Source organism: Cuculus canorus, chromosome 9, assembly GCF_017976375.1.
Source record: "Cuculus canorus isolate bCucCan1 chromosome 9, bCucCan1.pri, whole genome shotgun sequence".
In the NCBI taxonomy this organism is placed as follows: Eukaryota; Metazoa; Chordata; class Aves; order Cuculiformes; family Cuculidae; genus Cuculus; species Cuculus canorus.
In genome coordinates this window covers 7231897-7250671 of record NC_071409.1, presented here as the reverse complement: position 1 = coordinate 7250671, position 18775 = coordinate 7231897, and the positions used below count along the sequence as shown (strand labels likewise).

The 18775-nt window shown below is 42.8% G+C and overlaps 1 protein-coding gene across 11 annotated transcripts in view; it reads left to right on the top strand.

Moving 5' to 3' along the window:
• The window catches only part of DOCK10 (dedicator of cytokinesis 10), a 156154-nt gene extending 141802 nt beyond the window's left edge, over positions 1–14352 (top strand). For all 11 annotated transcript variants that reach the window (XM_054074356.1, XM_054074354.1, XM_054074360.1 and 8 more), the window contains 6 exons: positions 5609–5755; positions 6267–6477; positions 9098–9288; positions 9652–9752; positions 10093–10231; positions 13645–14352. In XM_054074356.1, coding sequence (XP_053930331.1) covers positions 5609–5755; positions 6267–6477; positions 9098–9288; positions 9652–9752; positions 10093–10231; positions 13645–13764 — 909 coding nt within the window. In that variant the 3' untranslated portion in view covers positions 13765–14352. The remainder of the gene's footprint in view (positions 1–5608; positions 5756–6266; positions 6478–9097; positions 9289–9651; positions 9753–10092; positions 10232–13644) is intronic.
• The last annotated feature ends 4423 nt before the right edge of the window (positions 14353–18775 follow it).

Genomic DNA, 18775 nt, shown 5'->3' with positions numbered 1-18775 from the left:
CCTTATGCAGCAGAGGGGGAAACAGGACTCTGCTACTTGCAGCTTCTCTCAGGGCTCTCCCAGAGGTGGCTCCTTATAAGTGGGTAATTTAGCTGCAGCGGTTCCGCTGAACTGGGTTAGAACCTGTTATGGTGCAATGACTTTTCAGCTGCCAGTGCCACAAGGGCAACTTCATTTAAACAGCTTTAGTGCTCTACAGCCTATGACTTTTTCATAGCTGTGTCTTGCTCAGTCTTTTCCCCGGTGCCCCTGGACAACTGAGCTCTAAACGCAAACAAGCACAGCTTCCTCCTTTCCCTTTGCAGGAGAGGTGTTGTGGGGTAGAAAGTGGGACTGCTCTGTATTGCTCCTTGCAGAGGCATAATGACAAAAGTGTATGGCATGGTGCACATAATTAAAGGTAGATCATTCCCATCAGCATTACAGGTTGCCCGAGTGGGTAGTGGAGGTCTCATCCCTGGAAACATTCAAGGTCAGGTTGGATGGGGCTCTGAGCAATCTGACCAAGTTAAAGGTGTCCCTCCTCCTGCAGGAGAGTTGGTCAGGATGACCTATAAAGGTCCCTTCCAACCCAAAGCATTCTATGATTCTACTTGTGCCTCATTTAGCAAGGAACATAGGAGTGGCTGTGCAGAACTGATTAAGGAGGACTCACAGGTACACAAAGCACTGTGGCACGTGTGGGAGCTACAGATGAAGCTTAACCTGGAAGGAGAGACAGGGAGAACAGTCTCTGCATATACTGGCTGTGCCTGCATATTTTTCCTTCATAACATTTCCTTTCTGTCAATCCCTTTTCGCCATGTGGCACTGCACTCCTTTTGGGCCGTACACATGGGAAAATATGCAGCCGTTTGGTCCTTCTGTTGCCAGGATATCACAGACCTCTACGCTGAAAGCAGTCTTAGTGCCCAATTCATTTAAAACGTTAAACGCAGTTCCCTCTGTTTGTGCTTCTGGTAGAGTTGGAACACTTCTCCCCAAAAGTTAATGGTCGCAGGTTTTAGTAGTATTACAAAGCTAAACCAGGGTAAAGCAATACAAATCACTCTTAGGCCACTACACAGGAAATGTCACAGAGGGATGCTGCAGGTGTGAAACTCACTTTCAGTCTTTACACATACTGCCTGTGCATGTACACTCCAGGAAGACCTTATAGCGACCTTCCAGAACCTGGAGGGGCTACAGGAAAGCTGGGGAGGGACATTTTATAAGGACATGGAGTGATAGGATGAGGGGAAAGGCTTTAAATTGGGAGGGGGAGATATAGACTAGGTATTAGGAAGGAATTCTTCACAGTGAGGGTGGTGAGGCACTGGCCCAGGTTGCCCAGGGAAGTCGTGGCTGCCCCATCCCTGGAGGTGTTCAAGGCCAGGTTGGATGGGGCTTTGAGCAGCCTGAGCCAGTGAGAGGTGTCCCTGCCCACAACAGGAGGGGTTGGAACTGGATGGGCCTTAATGTCCCTTCCAACCCAAACCATTTCATGATTCTGCACACACCTATATAAAATGTATTATTACACATATCCATTTATTCTTTACACATTTCTATCAATTGCATCAGTAATAAATATATATGTATGTATGTTTTGTAAAAATGGAGTGCTGCTGTTCCTTAACTGAAACAAAAACTGCAGAGAAAGCAAATTAAAAGACAAAAGAAGACTGCAAATACTGTTTGCAGGGGGAGTTTGGGGAGTTCTTGGCAGAACAAGAAAATCTGCAGCTGCATCTGAAAACTATCGTTCTTCATGCAAAGCCAGAGAGAGCATTTGGTTACTGCAGTGCTGCAGGTCCCTCTGGAAGGATGGTTTGAATGAGTGCAGTCCTTTGAGAGGATGTAGTCAGTTATTTTTGCCAGAGAGCTTTATTTGCCAGCTCAGAGAGCCGGATGTCACAGCAGCTGCTGCTTTAGACTGCAAATTCTGTTAAGGGCCTTTGGTGACAACATCTCATTGCACCACCAAGTGGCCACACTAGCCAGAGCTTATGGTTTTATTCACAGATGAGTTTTGAGAAGTCAGAATATTTCTTGAAATAAAACAATAACAAAAAAAGCTGCTAAACATGTTAATGGATGAAAATTCATAATGTGCTGATAAGCAAAGGCATTCAGTTCTTCTTTACAGAGCAGCACCACGTAAAGGTAGAGCTGAGGTTTTGTTCTGTCTGTGCAAGAAGCTGTAGAAATTGGAGGGCAGATTTTCGTAGTGCTAAGCTCACTGCAGGCTTATGTCTGAAGAGCAGATGATGTGCCCCCTTTTCCAAAAGTGATAAAACAGCTGTAGCTTCCTTACCAAACAGTACAACAGACATGCTTATCACAGGAGATGTGCGCTTGATACAGACAGGGATGAATCCACGAAATTCTAATTCTTGGCAGGTAAAGCAGAAGGTTTTACCTTGGCTGTGGGGCTGGTCTGTCTTCTTCCAGCAAAGGGCAGAGAAGAATCTCATGTACTGTCAGCTTCAAAGGCAGAGTCTGGGAGTGTACGGGAAGGGGAGCATTTTCAGTGCTCCCGTGGTGACAACACCAGGTCACAACTTGACTCTCAGCACATCAGAGCTCAGTGGAAACCAATAAGCTACTGTCCAGGAGGTCATCTCCCTTCCATCATGTTCAGCTGCTCCAAATAATAATTTTAATCCGTAAGGCTGTGCTGTCCTTGCAGGGCAAAACCAGCCAGTATGAAAATAAGTTGGGGATATGCATTCGTAACGTAACCTTGGCTGCTTAATATTTTAAAATCCTGAAACTGGAGGATATTTGGTTCCGGAAAAATATTTAATCTTACTTTTAATAGTCTTTGCCAGACATATAGCATATGGCAAATATGATTATTTATAGCTCGCAATTAACTCCTGCTTGTCACTTGTCAGCTGAAGTAATGTCGGGGATATGTGCTTAAATGATGTCTCTTGTGTTAGAGACAAGACTAAAAGACTAAAATGGTTTTTAAGCAAAAGCATTAATACAGATATCCTTCTAGGTGTGCCATGCAGCGTCAGGACAGAGATTTGGCACTTACATACACTATGTTCCAGCGTACAAGTGTAGACAGAATCAGTGTTCAGGAGCTTAAACTATAGTTTGCTATGTGAATTGTTTGGAAAACATAAGGGTTTTTTTTTTTTGGTTGAAAACACTGAATAGTAACAGAAAACAGATGGTTTTTGACAGAAGGATTCCTGAGTAGCAAGTTTGACTATGGTTGCATGAAACTAATGAAGTTTCCCCACATAAATGAGTTTTGCTTCAGTGGAAACAAGATCAGAAACTAGATTATGATCCTGCAGATCTTATCGCAGGGAAATCCATAGCAAGTCAACTGCTTGCCCAGGTCAGTAAATGTTTATAGGGTGTCAGCTTTTGGATTCTAGATTTGTTCTCTAATAACCTGTGAAGCTCTTCATATTCCTATGGAGTTGAGTTGATAACGTTGTTAAAAAGAGTGATATTAGAAAGTTAGCATGAGACTGATTAAGATACATCAGAGAAGCTGCTGTTCCTGCTGTTAGTCACTGGTTTCCAGTAATTCCCACAGTGCTCTTGGCACTTGCCAAATTAAAAGACAATTTTATTGTCCCTTGCCCTCACTGAAGGAGAAGCCAGAGACGCACATATTTGTTAATCCTTATTGAAATAAAGCTTAGAGGTTTTTTCTTAAACACCCGTTGACATTTTCAGATAATTTATTATAATTCTGTATATTTTTGGGTGAAGATTTGCCTAGTCAATAATTTTGGTGGCCAAAGTTGAAATACACCTCAGCATGAAAAGGCTGGATTTTGCATGTGTATTTTCCAAGGAGATTTTGGAGGTATCTCTTGACTCCGTTCATTTGTGCTTCTCTCTTCAACAGCTGGCAGTTTGCTTAGGCATATTGTAGAATTAGCTGTCAATGTGCTAAATTTAAAGGGTCTTAGGTGTGACATCGTTAATGCTGTCTGCCTTTCCTCTTTGTACCTACAGCTTCAGGTATTTTCCTCTGGGTCACTTTGCACTGAGGTGAAAGGAGGAGGTTTTGGGTGCAGCTGCAGTGGTTATAACACTGCCAGATTTCATCAGCCACATATGAAATCCTAGGAGGAGGGCTGGTGCTGCTGATGGCACTGGGATAAATCCAGACTTTGTTAATGGGGCACCTGCTGTGTTCTGCTCAGCTGAGAGAACTTCTCCTAGAGTGTTAAGTACATGTTCATCATGTTGCAGCCCCACCTGCATGTGATGCAATGCTGTGGTAATTTTCTGAGGTTGGCATTTTTTCTGAAGCCTGACACTTTCTTATATAGCTCATCAGTGGAGCCTTTTATTACAGCTCTGCCCATTCCATCCAGTGTATTAAGTAAATGACCTTAACAAGATTGAGGGGTTTTTTGCAAAGGAACACAGTCTCTGTGGCTTTCTTGTTTTTCTTTTCAAATGTAAATGACCCCACTGGAGAACTGTGTCCAGTTCTGGAATCTCCAACATAAGAAGGATACGGAACTGTTTAAACTGGTCCGGAGGAGGCTACAAAGGTGATCAAAGGGCTGGAGCACCTCTGCTCTGAGGACAGGCTGAGAGAGTTGGAGTTGTTCAGTCTGGAGAAGAGAAGGCTCCGAGGAGACCATAAGAGCATCTTCCAGTACCTGAAGGGGTTACAGAAAACCTGGGGAAGGACTTTCTACAAAGGCATATAGTGATAGTACAAGGAGGAATGGCTTTATATTGGAAAGGGGAGCATTTAGAGGAAGAAATTCTTCTTGATGAGGGTGGTGAGGCACTGACCCAGGTTGCCCAGGGGGGCTGTGGCTGCCCCATCCGTGGAGGTGTTCAAGGCCAGGTTGGATGGGGCTTTGAGCAGCCTGATCTAGTGGGAGGTGTCCCTGCCCACAGCAGGGGGATTGGAACTGGATTGGCTTTAAGATCCCTTCCAAACTAAGCCATTCAGTGATTCTAAATAATTTACTGATTGTCTCTGAAAATGCTGCAATTGCACATGGCCTTTCAAGATGCCACCAGAATTCTTCTACAGTTGCTCTGAACAGATGCAGACGAGTTCACAGGTGCTCCCCGCGCCATGGCCCAGCGCATCGCTGTGGGCAGGAGTGCCCTGCACATCGCTGCAGGTACCAGTGCCCTGCATAGTGCCCAGCCTTTGCCTGGACACGTGGCTCCCAGATGGGATGTGCATCCTGTGTGCCCCCCAGCTGGGCCTGGCATCCAGCAAACAGCTGTTACACTCATGTTCTGTTAGTACTTCCAAAATAGTTAATGAACCAAATGAATAAAATTTAAATAAATTTTTATGTCCGGTTTTTAGTTCATTATGGGGTTTTTTTTTGTCATACACACACCAGCATTCTCAAGAAAACACTTTAATTCTTTAAGCTGCTAGATCTCTTACATGAATAAATGTTTATGAGCTATTTCCTGCTTAACCAGAGATACCAGACCACTATAAAGTGCTAGGTAGGTGTCTGCTATGAATGGAGAGAGGTAAGCTTTTAACTGAGGTACTGGAAATGGCATATTGGTGGGTATGGAGATTCCTGATGTAAGCACCTTGTTCAGGCTTTGCCCTGCCTGTTGTGTTCACTGTATCCTTCCATTTCGTGCCAAACAGGGTTTTTTTGAAGAAGAGGAGGGCAAAGAGTATATCTATAAAGAGCCCAAATTAACTGGCTTGTCTGAGATCTCTCAGAGGCTGATGAAACTTTATGCAGACAAGTTTGGAATAGATAACGTGAAGATCATCCAGGATTCCAACAAGGTATGACAGATGTCTTGAGTTTTGCAGAAGGGGCAGAACTGATGGCAGCGTTCTTGTTTTGAGAGCTGTTTTGAATGATTGCGAACTGAACATGTGTGCAAACCACTGTGACCTAGTTTTACAATCAAAAAAAGGACCCTCGCCCTATAGTGTGACAGATGCTGTATGGAAACAACAATGCTATAGCAGGGCATTGCAGTCAGTGGGAAAAGAGCATATTCCAGCATATTCCTGCAGAGAGCATGCAGATGTTTTCTGCAATGCAGAAGCAGGTTGTTTTCTCTCTTAATCAGCTTTCATCCACCTTTGCCAATGGCCATATTGAAAAATTTGACTGTTCTTAAGGGCCTCTTGGTTAAATAACTTCATAATAATCTGTGATCGGAATATTACAATTTTGGAGGTCTCAGTTTTAATCAGTATTGTCATGATAGATAAAAGTATCAGAAATACAATGGATGTCTTGGAAGCTCATCACACGTATTTTATTATGTTTGCCACTGTTACACAGGTCAACCCCAAAGATCTGGATCCAAAATACGCATATATCCAGGTGACGTACGTCACACCTTTCTTTGAAGAGAAAGAAGCTGAAGATCGAAAGACCGACTTTGAAATGCATCACAATATCAACCGTTTTGTGTTTGAAACACCATTCACACTCTCAGGAAAAAAACACGGTGGTGTAGAAGAGCAGTGCAAGAGGCGCACAATCCTGACAAGTATGTTTGGTCAGACTACTTCCCCCTCCTGTTCCACCTTTGCCAGTTAAACCCAGCAGTGCATTTCATGTGCCAGGTTTTCTGCTGTCAGTGGGCACAGCGTGTTGTGCAGAATGAGTAATCTTTTCAGTGTGTCCATTGACAAAGTATATGCTTTCCTGCAGTCCTGCTGTGACTGTCCTAGGGAAAGTTATTTTCATTTGTGGAGGCATCAGCTGTCTTATTTTTCCTTATTGTTGACATCCGAACTATCCTTGCAATGATGTAACTTGGGAGTGGTTCTCCTGGAGGCAGCTTAGCACTCAGAACCATTGTTCTTTTAATAATAAACAAGTGGAAGACAAAGCAAAGTAGGGTACCTATTCTGCTAAGAAGAGTAGAACTTAGCAGATAGAATGTTTTGTTCAAAATGGAGATAAGATGTACTATATATTTTATATATATATTAATAATAATTATTATTATATTAATATATATTAATATAACATTATATTACTATTATTAATATATTATATAATATATTAATATATTAATATTATATTATTGTATATAATATATATTAATATATTAATATTATATTATATATTAATAATAATTTTATTATATATATATTTTTTTTTAGTGAGAGGTAAGATTTCATCTCATTGGGCACAATCGGTGTTTCAAGATGGTGATGTCAGGAGCACTAGATATGCCTGTTCTTACTGAGTCGTATTAAACAGAAAATATTTGGTTCCTTATCATGATTGAAATCTCTTTTTAAAGAGACATCCTTTGTGAAACTACTAGTGTGAAAATAGACCTGTCTCAGTTTGGCTGGGAGCGTGAGGAGCTGTCTGAGATGGAGGCATGATGGGCAACCATGAGCAGAGAGGCTGATGTGTGCAAAGGCTCCTGAGCAACAGAAAATCCAGTTCCCCACCAACTTCATTGCATCTGCTTCCTCCAAAGGGCAGAGTGAAGAGGGTACAGGTGTAGTCACCTGAAAGTTTTGTTCTGGCAACACAGGAATGAGGCACTGGTGTCTGAGGGCATCTTGTTATGGGACACAGCTTTGTTTGCAAGAGGAAAGGAGCAGTAGCTTGAATGTGGGGTTTTGTAGTGTTTAGCAGCAGCAGATGTTTTGAGATCTGTATTGAAGAAAGTAGTTTCACTGACTTGAAAGTGCAGTGTTATGGTATGTTTGGCAAAACCAGAGAGGGTTGTTCTTCCAGCAGAATATTTTCCCTGGGATATTACATGCTGTCATCCACTCCCACCGCTCTCAGTCTGACTCTGTCTTCAGCATCAGGTGGGAATTTGATGACCTTTTCTTCTTCCCTGCTTTTCCTTTTGCACCTGCCTCATCTCAGTGCTTTTCTCTAAAGGAAACATCTATCTTTTTTTTTACTTTTCCTTTTTTGCCCCCCTCTCCTTCAATTAAATCATATATTTTCATTTGATTCCTGTGTAAAAAGAAATGCTTTTAGTTTGAGAAGAAAGCAAGGTTTACCGGTATGACTGGAAGAGCAGTGAAAGTTAATTGTGCTTGCACACAGGTATTGGGTGGCTGGAACAGTAGCTGCTTAGCATCTCTGCTCCAGAGCCTGCTGCCTGCGGTTGCACAGAGGACAAGTGCAGTCTGGCTGTGGTCTGTGGATCCCTGGCTCTCTGCCATACCTGGTTGTGACTTGTGCTTCCAGCTCTCAAAGTCCTGGGTTTGCTGCTTTCCAAGGAGACAGCCACCCTGTAAGCAAGAGCTCGTTTAGGTCTGAGCTGACTGGCAGCGGATGCTCACCAGAGGAGGGCGTACACAGAGTGTGGAAGGCTTTCCAAAGCATGTAGAACAGTCAGGAAAAGGTGTTAGCTTAGGTCAGACTTAATCTGCTGTAGCAGTAGCTTTACCTGATTCCCTGAGATCCGTGAAAAAGCTGGAAGGAAAGGGTTTTAACAGTAATTCCTCCGTCAGCTGTGATAGCAGTGTTTAAGTTGAACGCTAAGTAACTTCCTTATTTCTTTAAGGATGATGTTTTAATTATAGTTCATCTGTGGGTGAGTGATCTCCAGTTCAACTAATCTAGAGGCTCCTGCCTCTAACTTGAAATTTATTTGATGGGATGTTTTGAGCTGTTTGAAGTTTGGTATGGACTTATCATTTCATAGAATCATAGAATGGTTTGAGTTAGAAGGGACCTTAAAGATCGTCCAATTCCAACCACTTGCCGTGGGCAGGGATACTTCCCACTGGATCAGGCTGCTCAAGGCCCCATCCAACCTGGCCTTAAGCACTTCCAAGGAGGGGGCAGCCACAACTTCCCTGGCCAAAATGTTGCAGTGTCTCACCATTTGGTGCTTTAACTCAGAAGAAATTTGTGGATTCTATAATCTGAGTAGAGAGCTTTTGTGGATGTGATGTAGCTCAGTAGCAGTCAGTGGTGAAACCAAAAGGAAATGCTCTTCTAATGCCAGGTACATCAGATTCAATTTAGACCTCCTGTGCCACTTTTGCTTATTTGGTTATTAAAACTTCATGTGTATACATAGATAAACAGATTGACAAAGTCAAAAGTTAATATTTTGACTTAAATTGTTTTTCTTTCTTAAATACTCTCTTGTTGATACGTTTCTGGCTTTCGAGCAGCCAGTCACTTGTTTCCTTATGTGAAGAAGCGTATCCAAGTCATAAGCCAAACCAGCACAGAGCTGAACCCTATCGAAGTAGCAATTGATGAGATGTCCAAGAAGGTCTCAGAGCTCAATCAGCTTTGCACAATGGAAGAAGTGGACATGATCCGACTGCAGCTCAAACTCCAAGGAAGCGTCAGTGTCAAGGTAACGATAATTTGCCTTTTTCCATCTTTTATGTTTCAATGTATCTGTAGAAATTTTTATTCTGATTTTCATCATTCCAGATATGTTTTGTATGTTTTCTACTTTTGGTCATATCCTGTGCCCAGGGAGGTGGTGGTGGAGTCCTCCCTGGAGGTGTTTAAAGGATGGGTAGATTAATGCTCAGGGATATGGTTTAGTAGTGGACAGGTACGATTGGATTCGATGATCTCAAAGATCTTTTCCAAACAGATGATTCTGTGATCCTGTGGTTGCCTGAGGGCAGCCCCCAGGCCTTGAAACACAAGAGAAAATTGCAATGCACTGCTTGTTCTCTGCACCTAAGCTGTGTATTTTTTTCCCCAGGTAAATGCTGGACCAATGGCCTATGCTCGAGCTTTTCTTGAGGAGACAAATGCTAAGAGATATCCTGATAATCAAGTTAAGCTTCTGAAGGAAATCTTCAGGTAAACATGAGGTTTAGACGTTCCACCCTCTACATACTGTGAGTAGCATGAGTAGGTGTGACATGAGATAGGGCTGCATTCAACCAGACTAATTTACATCTGCATTTTACCTTATTTTACCAGTCATTCCCCAGAAAACATTTACTGAAATTATGGGCTATCCTAGTAGCCTACAGTCCTCTTGATCTGAGGATGAGTTCTGAAATTCATTTCTCATGAGGTGTAATTTGCAAGGGGGAGAAATGGAACAGTAGTGTGTGTGTATATATGTATAGGTAGATAGGGATTTTTCATTACTACAGAGGCGGTATGGTTGTTCTTTCTGTTTTTGTGCTTGTAGGCAATTTGCAGAAGCATGTGGACATGCTCTCGATGTCAACGAACGCCTTATTAAGGAGGACCAATTTGAATATCAGGGAGAGATGAAGTCTCACTATAAGGATATGCTCAATGAGCTCTCTGTGGTTATGAATGAACAGGTTAGATCATTTATTTTGTTGCTGCTTGGGCTGAACGAGGGTGGCTAGTTGCGTCTTCTAGTGACAAATGAAGCTGTAGAGCAAAACACTACAAGTAAAACCTGACAGTGCAGCAGTCACTTAGAAACATTACTCTTTACTCCTTTTCTCCCCACCCCTTATTTTAAAACCAGCTGTATTATGTGTAATGAATCTGATTAATCAACAAAGATTTGTCTTCCCCCTGTCTCACTACATATTGAAAAGTTGAGCAGTTATGAGGCTAAATGCAAAAAGAGGTCTAGAGGTGCAGAAAGATAATAATTTAAATTACTCGTTTGTGCTATGCTTGCCTCTTCCTACAACTGTGATGTATTTAATTAAAACAGTAAATTGCTTTTAAGACATAGCTTATAATGGGAGGAGGTATTTTTACAGTTTCTGTTCATATTCAGCTTTCAGAGCAAGAGTTATTTCTCTTTTTGTTTTCTTCTTTTTATATATATAAAGTACACCGTCAAAATACGTGCCATGTATTTTGCAGACATTTTTTACTAAGTTTTCTGATTCAATTTAAATATTGAGTGATTCTGCGTAATAAAGTGCAGAATAATAAATTTAATCATCCTTAATTATTTCACTGCATGCTTCTATGTAGGCCACCTTAGATTACATCTGAGAAATACTTTTTCTCTAGCAGTTGCACGGCATTTCCAGATGCCTGTAGCACACGTAAGCACTGTTTGTGTACAGTTACCTTGTTTAGCCATTGTGGATCAGTGATGGACTCTCACAGAAGCATTTAATTAACACCTCAGTAGCCCATGCTGTACTATTCATCTTCACATATGAGGAGGATAAGGGTTTACCAGGTTTTTTGGCCCATTGGAATCACTGTGGAATCACTGTGGAATTGAGCTAGTTTTTCACAGACTATAAAGCTGTGTAATTGCTTTGAAGGCCTGATGTATGCCTGGTTGGGGTCGAGCTCAGTGGTGGTTGCTGTTCTGCGAGTTGTGCTTCCTTCGTGTTTAGGTGTATGAAGATTTGTGAACCTCAAGCAGTCCAGTAATTTTATCATAACTAACATTTATCGCTGCTTGTTGTATTAAGTATGTAAGTATTAAGAGTATCATTTGTTACTCAATGTTCATGCCTCTCCTGTGGAAGTGGTTTTGACCACCTAGTCAATGTACGTAGGCAGCACCATGTCTTGTATGAACTGCTGTTCCCCGCAAGACTAGAAAATATATGGCAAACTTAAATGAGCAGCCCATGAGTTTCAGCCTTCATTAAACGTTTGGTGAGTTCTCTTAAATACTCACACCTGTATTTGTATCAGTGAGGTCTGAATTTTCTTCATGTAAATGAAAGGACTGAAGAACACAAAATTACTTGTACATAATTGTTATTATTTGAAGTTAAGAGTTCATCCAGCAAGAGTCAAAATCATTGCCTGTTTAACCAAAATCATCTGATTTTGAAAGTCTACACTGAAAACCAGCCTCCCATTTGCAGCCCTGTGGGACAGGCTATAAGTGACAGTCCAGTTTTCCAGGCAGGGTGGCTTTGGGGGAATACTTTGCTCTTCTTGCAATGAATGCCTGAGCTCTCTACTTCTGAGCACAGCCTGAGAGAAATCATATGCTGTAAAACATGGCTGAAATATTTATCTCAGCTGGAAAGCTTGAGGCTCTCTTATAACTGTGCTATGTGCTTTACACCAGTAAGATTTGCCATCTTTCCCATTGTCGTATTCAAGAGGGTTTTGTTTTGTTCACCCACTGACAATGACTCTTTCATCACCATGTTTTTCTCTTCGTTTTTTTTTTGTTTTCTTTTCTGACAGCTCTGTCATGGTCCTTGCTTATACAGCTTCTCTTCTTCCCTGTCTAACATTTCCCTCAATACTATAGCCAAAAGTGGTATGTTCATTTTTCTTACATTTATTTTTTATTTTAATGCCATGTACTTTCCTCACTTGCTGTTTTTTCTACTTGGTGTGTTTGTTTAGTTTCATCTAATGACTCCCTTGCTCAGGGAGTTAAAAAGACAAAGAATACTTGTGATGTTATCCAGGAGCAGTGTTAAGGCGCATGTTCTTTAGGACCCCAGCTATGAACTTGGGGAAGTCAGTGGGGCAGCTCAATAAGAACTTCCTAACATAAAATCGTGTGCCGGTCGTAGCAAAAGTGGCAGATAGAAGGGCTAGGGACAAATGGCACAGAAAAGTACCGGTTAAGCCAAGCCTCCCGGACAATGTGCAAGCCCAGATGCACATGGTTCAGAAGGACTGGTCCAGCCCAGTGCAGCAGCAGCTGCCCCAAGCTCTGCCCTTCTGATGACTCTGGGGAGAGCATTGGATTTGAGTTACAGCTGGGTGAAGTCAGCAGTATGGGCAGACAGCGTGTGCCACAGCCTACCTGTGCTCCACCGTGCTGCTCTGCTCTCCTTGCAGCTTCCCTGGCTTAGCTGGTCACTGCCAGGGGGTCCCTCAGTCCCAGTGCTTTTCCTCCAGCCCGTGGCATGGAAGCAGCTCCCCACCAAGTTGCTGGCTCAGACACTAAAGCCGTACGTGGAGGCAGCGTGCTCATATGTGCCTAATAAATTTTGGGTGATTGACCTGCGGTCCTGACCGGGGATAGCTGAGGAGCAATGCTGTGAGAAGGGGAGAGGTTTCTTTTCCACCGCTGACATCTGCAAGGTCCGTAGGGATGGCCCATGTCTTTGCTGTGGATGCTCTAATATAGTGCCCCATGGAAGAAGGCAGTTTTTCAGCCTGGCTTTATAAAAGCAAGTAGGAAGAATAGCTATTAGCAAGGCTAGAAAGAACTTCAGAAAAACAGTCTTCCTTCTTTCTGAATCCTATACGTAGGACAGGGCAAAGCAAGCTCTTCCGGCTGCTCCTGCCTGAGAGCGCAGCTCTGCCCACAGCCTCAGCCGGGCAGTTGCTCCAAACCTCCTAATGGCTGTGTTTTTGCAGCTGCCGCGTGTATGAAGCTCAGTGGGGATGCTGCGCGCTCCGAATGACTGAGCGAGCTGGGGCCAGTCCGAACCACAGTCCGTAGGTGCTAGTGCAGGGGTCTGCTGAGTTGATAAGATGTAGGTGACTTCTTAGTTGTATTTGTATCAGAATTATTAAAGAAACACATTTCAGGGAATCCCATGGAGCACAGCATGGCACAAGCCGGTGACTGCAGCCCCATCTATCCCCCACAACTCAGAGGATGTTCTCCCTCTTGCTGCAGCCTCTGGCCACTCTGGGTCCCCAGATAAAGGTCCTTTTCCTCTATCAGATCCTTAGCATCATTGTGTAAGAAGCGAAAAATGTGAAATCTGTAGTTAGACAAAGAATGCATCAGACACCAAACTATTCAGATCTTTCTCACTGCTGCTTATTTGGTTTGTTTTCTTTTTTTTTTCTCTATGAAAAGATTGCTTACAAGGAGGACTCAGCAAAGCAGCAAGGAATGGAGCGCACTTATTCACGAGTCATCAATAGAGCCAGCTCATCCATGCCAGCAGCAACCACCCCAGCAAACCCTGACGCTTGACTGTGTCGTGCAGAACACACGACCTTGGGAAGACCTGGGGAATGGGGGTGGGGTAGTTACTTGAGAGGTTTGTCCCTTTTACATTAATAGTATTGAAAATTCATTTGGTCACGGACAATGCCAGGAAAAGGGTTTGTAGGTTATCATTTTAATTTATTGGAAGTCTTCACAGTGTTATTTTTTAAAACTGCAAGCTTGATATTTTTTCTTTTGTTACCTACCCCAATATTTGCACATTCCCTCTCTTTTTTTTTCCTTGTTGTTGTTGTCCATTTTTGGGTTTGAGCAGCCTTTATTAAGCCAGGCTGATTATGAAATTCCCATTGAACAGATAGGTACACAGCAAACCCTAAGTTTGCTATAAATTATAATATATCTAATACTAAGTCCTAGTATACATATATTTTAAAGGTCAGAGTGGATGTTTTATAACATTTAAGTATATTGCAATTGTAAATAGAAGATGTGTAAAATATGTCATTTTTACAAAATTTAAAAAATATCTTTTTAGTTAATTATGACAGTACTAAGAATATGGATAACATTTCAGTTACCATTGTATTAAAATATTTGTGTATGTGTATAAAAGCGTCCATAAAATTTTCTCTTTGAAAGTCTGTTTGTTTCTTCATTCCTGTATCAGCGCTTCACAGACTGGTGGAGTTCATGATGCCTCCTGCATCTTGTCTGTCTGTAGTGCTGCCGTTGTTGATAGAGACACTTAGGACCATCTGCAGAAGGTGGCTTCAGAGTCTCTCCGTGGCCGTGGATTGAAGCTACCTTGGGAAACTACCTTGGGAAACCGGGGCTTGATGTAGTCATTCTGCTTGAGGCCAAGGAAGCTCTGCTCTTCCTTTGAAGTTGGTAGTCATACATTTTGCTTGGGGCCTGTTGGGAAACCATGTGCTTCTAGTGAGATGTTTGTTTTGGTTTCTGCCTCATGGTGGGATGAGGGGGAAGCAGTTCTGCCAGCTCCTGAGTTCCCTTTAACCACAGCATTACCACACTCCTTCATCTTCATTCCTTTGCCCATAGAAAAGCCCTGATTTCGGGGATCCCTGGTCGTTGTGTATGTTAAGTCCTTCTCTTCTATGCATGCAGTCCCCACAATTCTGTTAAGCTGTGACTCATTTTCCCTGGAGAAGCCTTGGTGATTCCCTCAAGGCCTTCACAAGTGTTTGTTCAGGTCAGAGGCCAATGTTGTGTCTTGCTAGAAGGGTTTTTCCAGTGTGTTTCTGCATTCCACCCTACTGTCTCCTTTCCCTCTGTCTCTTCCCATCACACCCCAGGTTCACAACTGGTGAAGCTCAACTTAAATTGTAGCCTGGTCCCACAGACAAAAGCCCAAGGGTAGCCTCTACATTCACCCCATCTCTATCTGCGAGGTAGAATGCCATTATCTGGATGCCGCCTGTGCTGGTGCTGCCAGCGCTCGCTGCTGTGTCTCACTATCAGCAGACCTGGTTTTTTTCAGAATAAACCTTTGCTAAGTGTTGAAACCCACACAGTTCTCTTTCCTGGTGGGGGAAGAAGGGGAGCAGTTGGGATGGGCACTCTGTGGGTTGGGAAGGGGCCCTGCTCCAGTGGCAGCAGCAATGGAAGTCCATGCCTGTGAATTGGTAATAGTCCAAGCTATCACCGTGCATCAATCGCAGGGAGCCGGTCACCTTCCTCTTCCTCCCCTTGAAACGCCCAGCTCTGCTCTTCAGACACTGCCCTGTTCAAAGCCAGTAGAAAGGAATGATTTCTGGCCCAGATTTTAACCTACTTTATACTGCATATGTAGTGGTAGATAAGTTACCTGCTTGCTTGTGTACGTGGGAGGAACCGGTCATCGGTGCCAACAGCAGGAAACCACAGTACGGAGGAGGTAAGTCTGAGCATCGAACCATTTTGTCCCGTGGTTTGTTGGTCTCACTGGACTAATTTTTCATTTATTGTGATTTGTGTTTATGAGTGGGTACTTCAGAAGCCATCAAACTGATCTGGAGACAGACTGTTTTCTAGTTAATGTCTGCAAGAATTGAGCAACTAAATCTGTTGGGCATCTTTGGGAATAAGTAGTTTGCAAAAGTGTGGTTTGTACCGAGAGAAAGCTGACACTGGGCTGGTCTGAAGCCAAGCTGGGGTCTACAAAGAAGAGGTAAGGAGATTCCTGGATTGTTTTGTCAATATGTTGCACACAAAATTAGTTTCATGTGTAAGTCTAAGGGTTGCAGAGTTTTATTTGTTTTAAGCCACTGGCTCCGCAGCCTCCTCTGGGGGTTTGAAACTCTAGACCATATTCTGGCTGTTACCTTATTGCTGGTATTAGAGATGCTCAGGCTTGAGTGTAGCTAGGTCCTCATTCCAGATGGCTCTTCCTCCCCTGCTGTGCTAGAGCTCTTTCAACATAGTCACATGAAAGCAATTAGCAAACATTAGATTTGAACCAGGGCCACAGCAAAGACACAAAACAAAGCATTAAACCATGGGTTGTCCCAGCCTTTGAGGGGAGAGAATGAGAGAAATACAGAAGGCAGAGAAATACAGAGCTGAGCAGTGTTTTAAACTCTCATGCCTGATGGACGTTGCGTACCACAGGGCAGGCACTGTAAGAAAGGGCTCTTTCTATGTAGTCACTACATTTCAAACTCTTAGGATTGCATGAGATCTACACAATTTTTTTCTGCCAAGAAGCTCTATTCTGAGACTCCTTTTGTACAAGGCAACCACAAGAACATGATCAGCTGTTCTCAGAGCTGAGGTTTTCTTCAGTAAATTAGTTTACAGTGTACTCTTACAGCTGAGTTTATTTTTCATTTACTTTTGAAAGTGATTCTCTGGATTTGCTACATTTAAAATACTAGGATAATTTTAAAATAATCACACAACAAAGTTTCATCACTTGTTTTACTCATTCAGTTTACTGCTTCCTCACAAGGGAAGGAGGAGGAGCAGACACTGATCTAGTCTCTCTGGTGACCAAGGACCGGGACCCAATGGAACAGCGGGAAGATGAGTTGCACTTTCCCACTGCTGCCTTTCATAGGTTTTATTTTTACCGTAGGATGGACAAAGCCTCGGTGGCTTAAGCACGGATGTTCAGGGGACCAGGCAAAGGTGGCAGAAGAAATGCTGCAATGATGTTAATTGTGCTGCTTGAAGAAAAGAAATTAGGATGGACAGGGAAAACAGCTGCTCATACTTCTTCAAGACTTTGTCTAAAGCCTGATCCAGTGGGAGGTGTCCCTGCCTGTGGCAGGGCAGTTGGAACTGTATGGTCTTTAAGGCCCCTTCCAACCCAAACTGTTCTATGATTCTTGATAACATGTAGAATTACATATGTGTTTGTCTTTGTGGATGAAACTTCAACAAGGACTGATTCTTTAGGCTATGAGCAAGATAATAGACAAAAAAGTTATGGGAGTGTTTGATTTAGGACTACTTTGACTCCCTGCCTAAGAGGAAAATCTACTTTTTTCTCCATTATACCTTCACAGCAAATAGATGTCTTGTGCAGAACTAAGAGCAGGCTGAGCAGCTACGACCCAAAAGAGGAATAATGTGAGGCAGGTGGAGCCAGAAGAGAGAGAGGTAGCGGAGGGGGAGGTCTAGGGCAGTGTGTTTGTGAGAGAATGGGAGACAAAGAGCAGGAAGGTGGAGGATGAAGCTGAACTCGAGGAGGCACTCATCCCTCCCCCTTCCACTGCTGCTGTGGGCGAAGCTGGTGAAAGATTCCCTTTCATCTGAGGGAGCGTCTGAGGAAGGAGATTGTCCTGCACCAGCCTCCAATTGAGCTACTTTAAAAACTTTTTAGACTGCAAAAGAAATTATTTATGTTTGTTACTTAATGGGAGCTATCCCAACACTCCAAAAGGAGTTAAGCATTATACATATTTTATGTTTAATCACATCTGTAGTGACACCCAACCACAACCAAAGGCTTAAATTTCAATTAGAGGGAGATGTATTAAATGTTTAATAGGAATCATTCCTTGCAGGGTAATTATATCTTGATTCACTGGAGAGATGTTACATTGACAATGTAACGTTGATCTGAACAGGGATGGGGGACAGTTTGGCTACTACCCAAATGAGAATCGGGAGGATGATCTGCACCATTCATACTCCAGACTAGGCTGCACAGCCATGGGCCTGGAGCTGGGAAAAAGTGAAATGACAGTCACACGTAGCTTTGAAAATGGATTTTTTTTGGATCTCAGTGTAAAAAATGTTGCCCCACATGCTGAGAAGCATCAGACTGGGTGTACCTGTCACTTCAGTTTTGGTAACTGACTACTCAGTATATCAGCTGTAATTAATATGGGAGGTGAGGCTTCAAGACAAATGGTCTGTCAAGGATATCTTAAAAGTATCTGCTGTGGGTTTGAATGCATTGAACAGTTTTTAACAAGTTGGGTATGCAAGAGAAAGATTTTTTTTTTTTTTCTCATAATATTTAGAACTATCGCAAAAATAATCAGTGTTACACATTCACAGCAAGAAAATGAAAGCCGTGAAATCAATTTTGAACCCAGGCAGTTAAAGTCAAAAGATGTTAAATTCAAATATTAAATGAGAGCAGAGGAATGGGATTTTGAGAAAAGCATTCAATGCTGTAGAGAAAAAAAAACAACCCCACCTAGAATGCGTTTCTCATTTAAGAGAATTGCATTGAGATAATTAAAATTATGCCAAAAGACAAAGAATAGCTAAGCCTGTACAGAGCCATGACCATGACCTTCAGCTTCACTATCACTGCATCCCCTCTGCTTTATCAGGAGCTGCTTGAGCAGGAACCGCTTGGCACAGACCCAATGGCCCCACACAGGTATCCTGCTCCCCTTGTCCTCCCTTTGCTTTTTGGAGGTGGCAGTGTGAGGCAGGCAGTTTCTCCTCCAGCTCCCCTCCTTGCAGTAAGGAATCATCAAAGGACCTCACGCATCTGCACTGGGATGTACTAGAAGGCAGAAGAGCTGCTGCCTGTCCTGGGGAGGTTTCTGCACAGGCAGTTCTTTGCCGGAGCTGT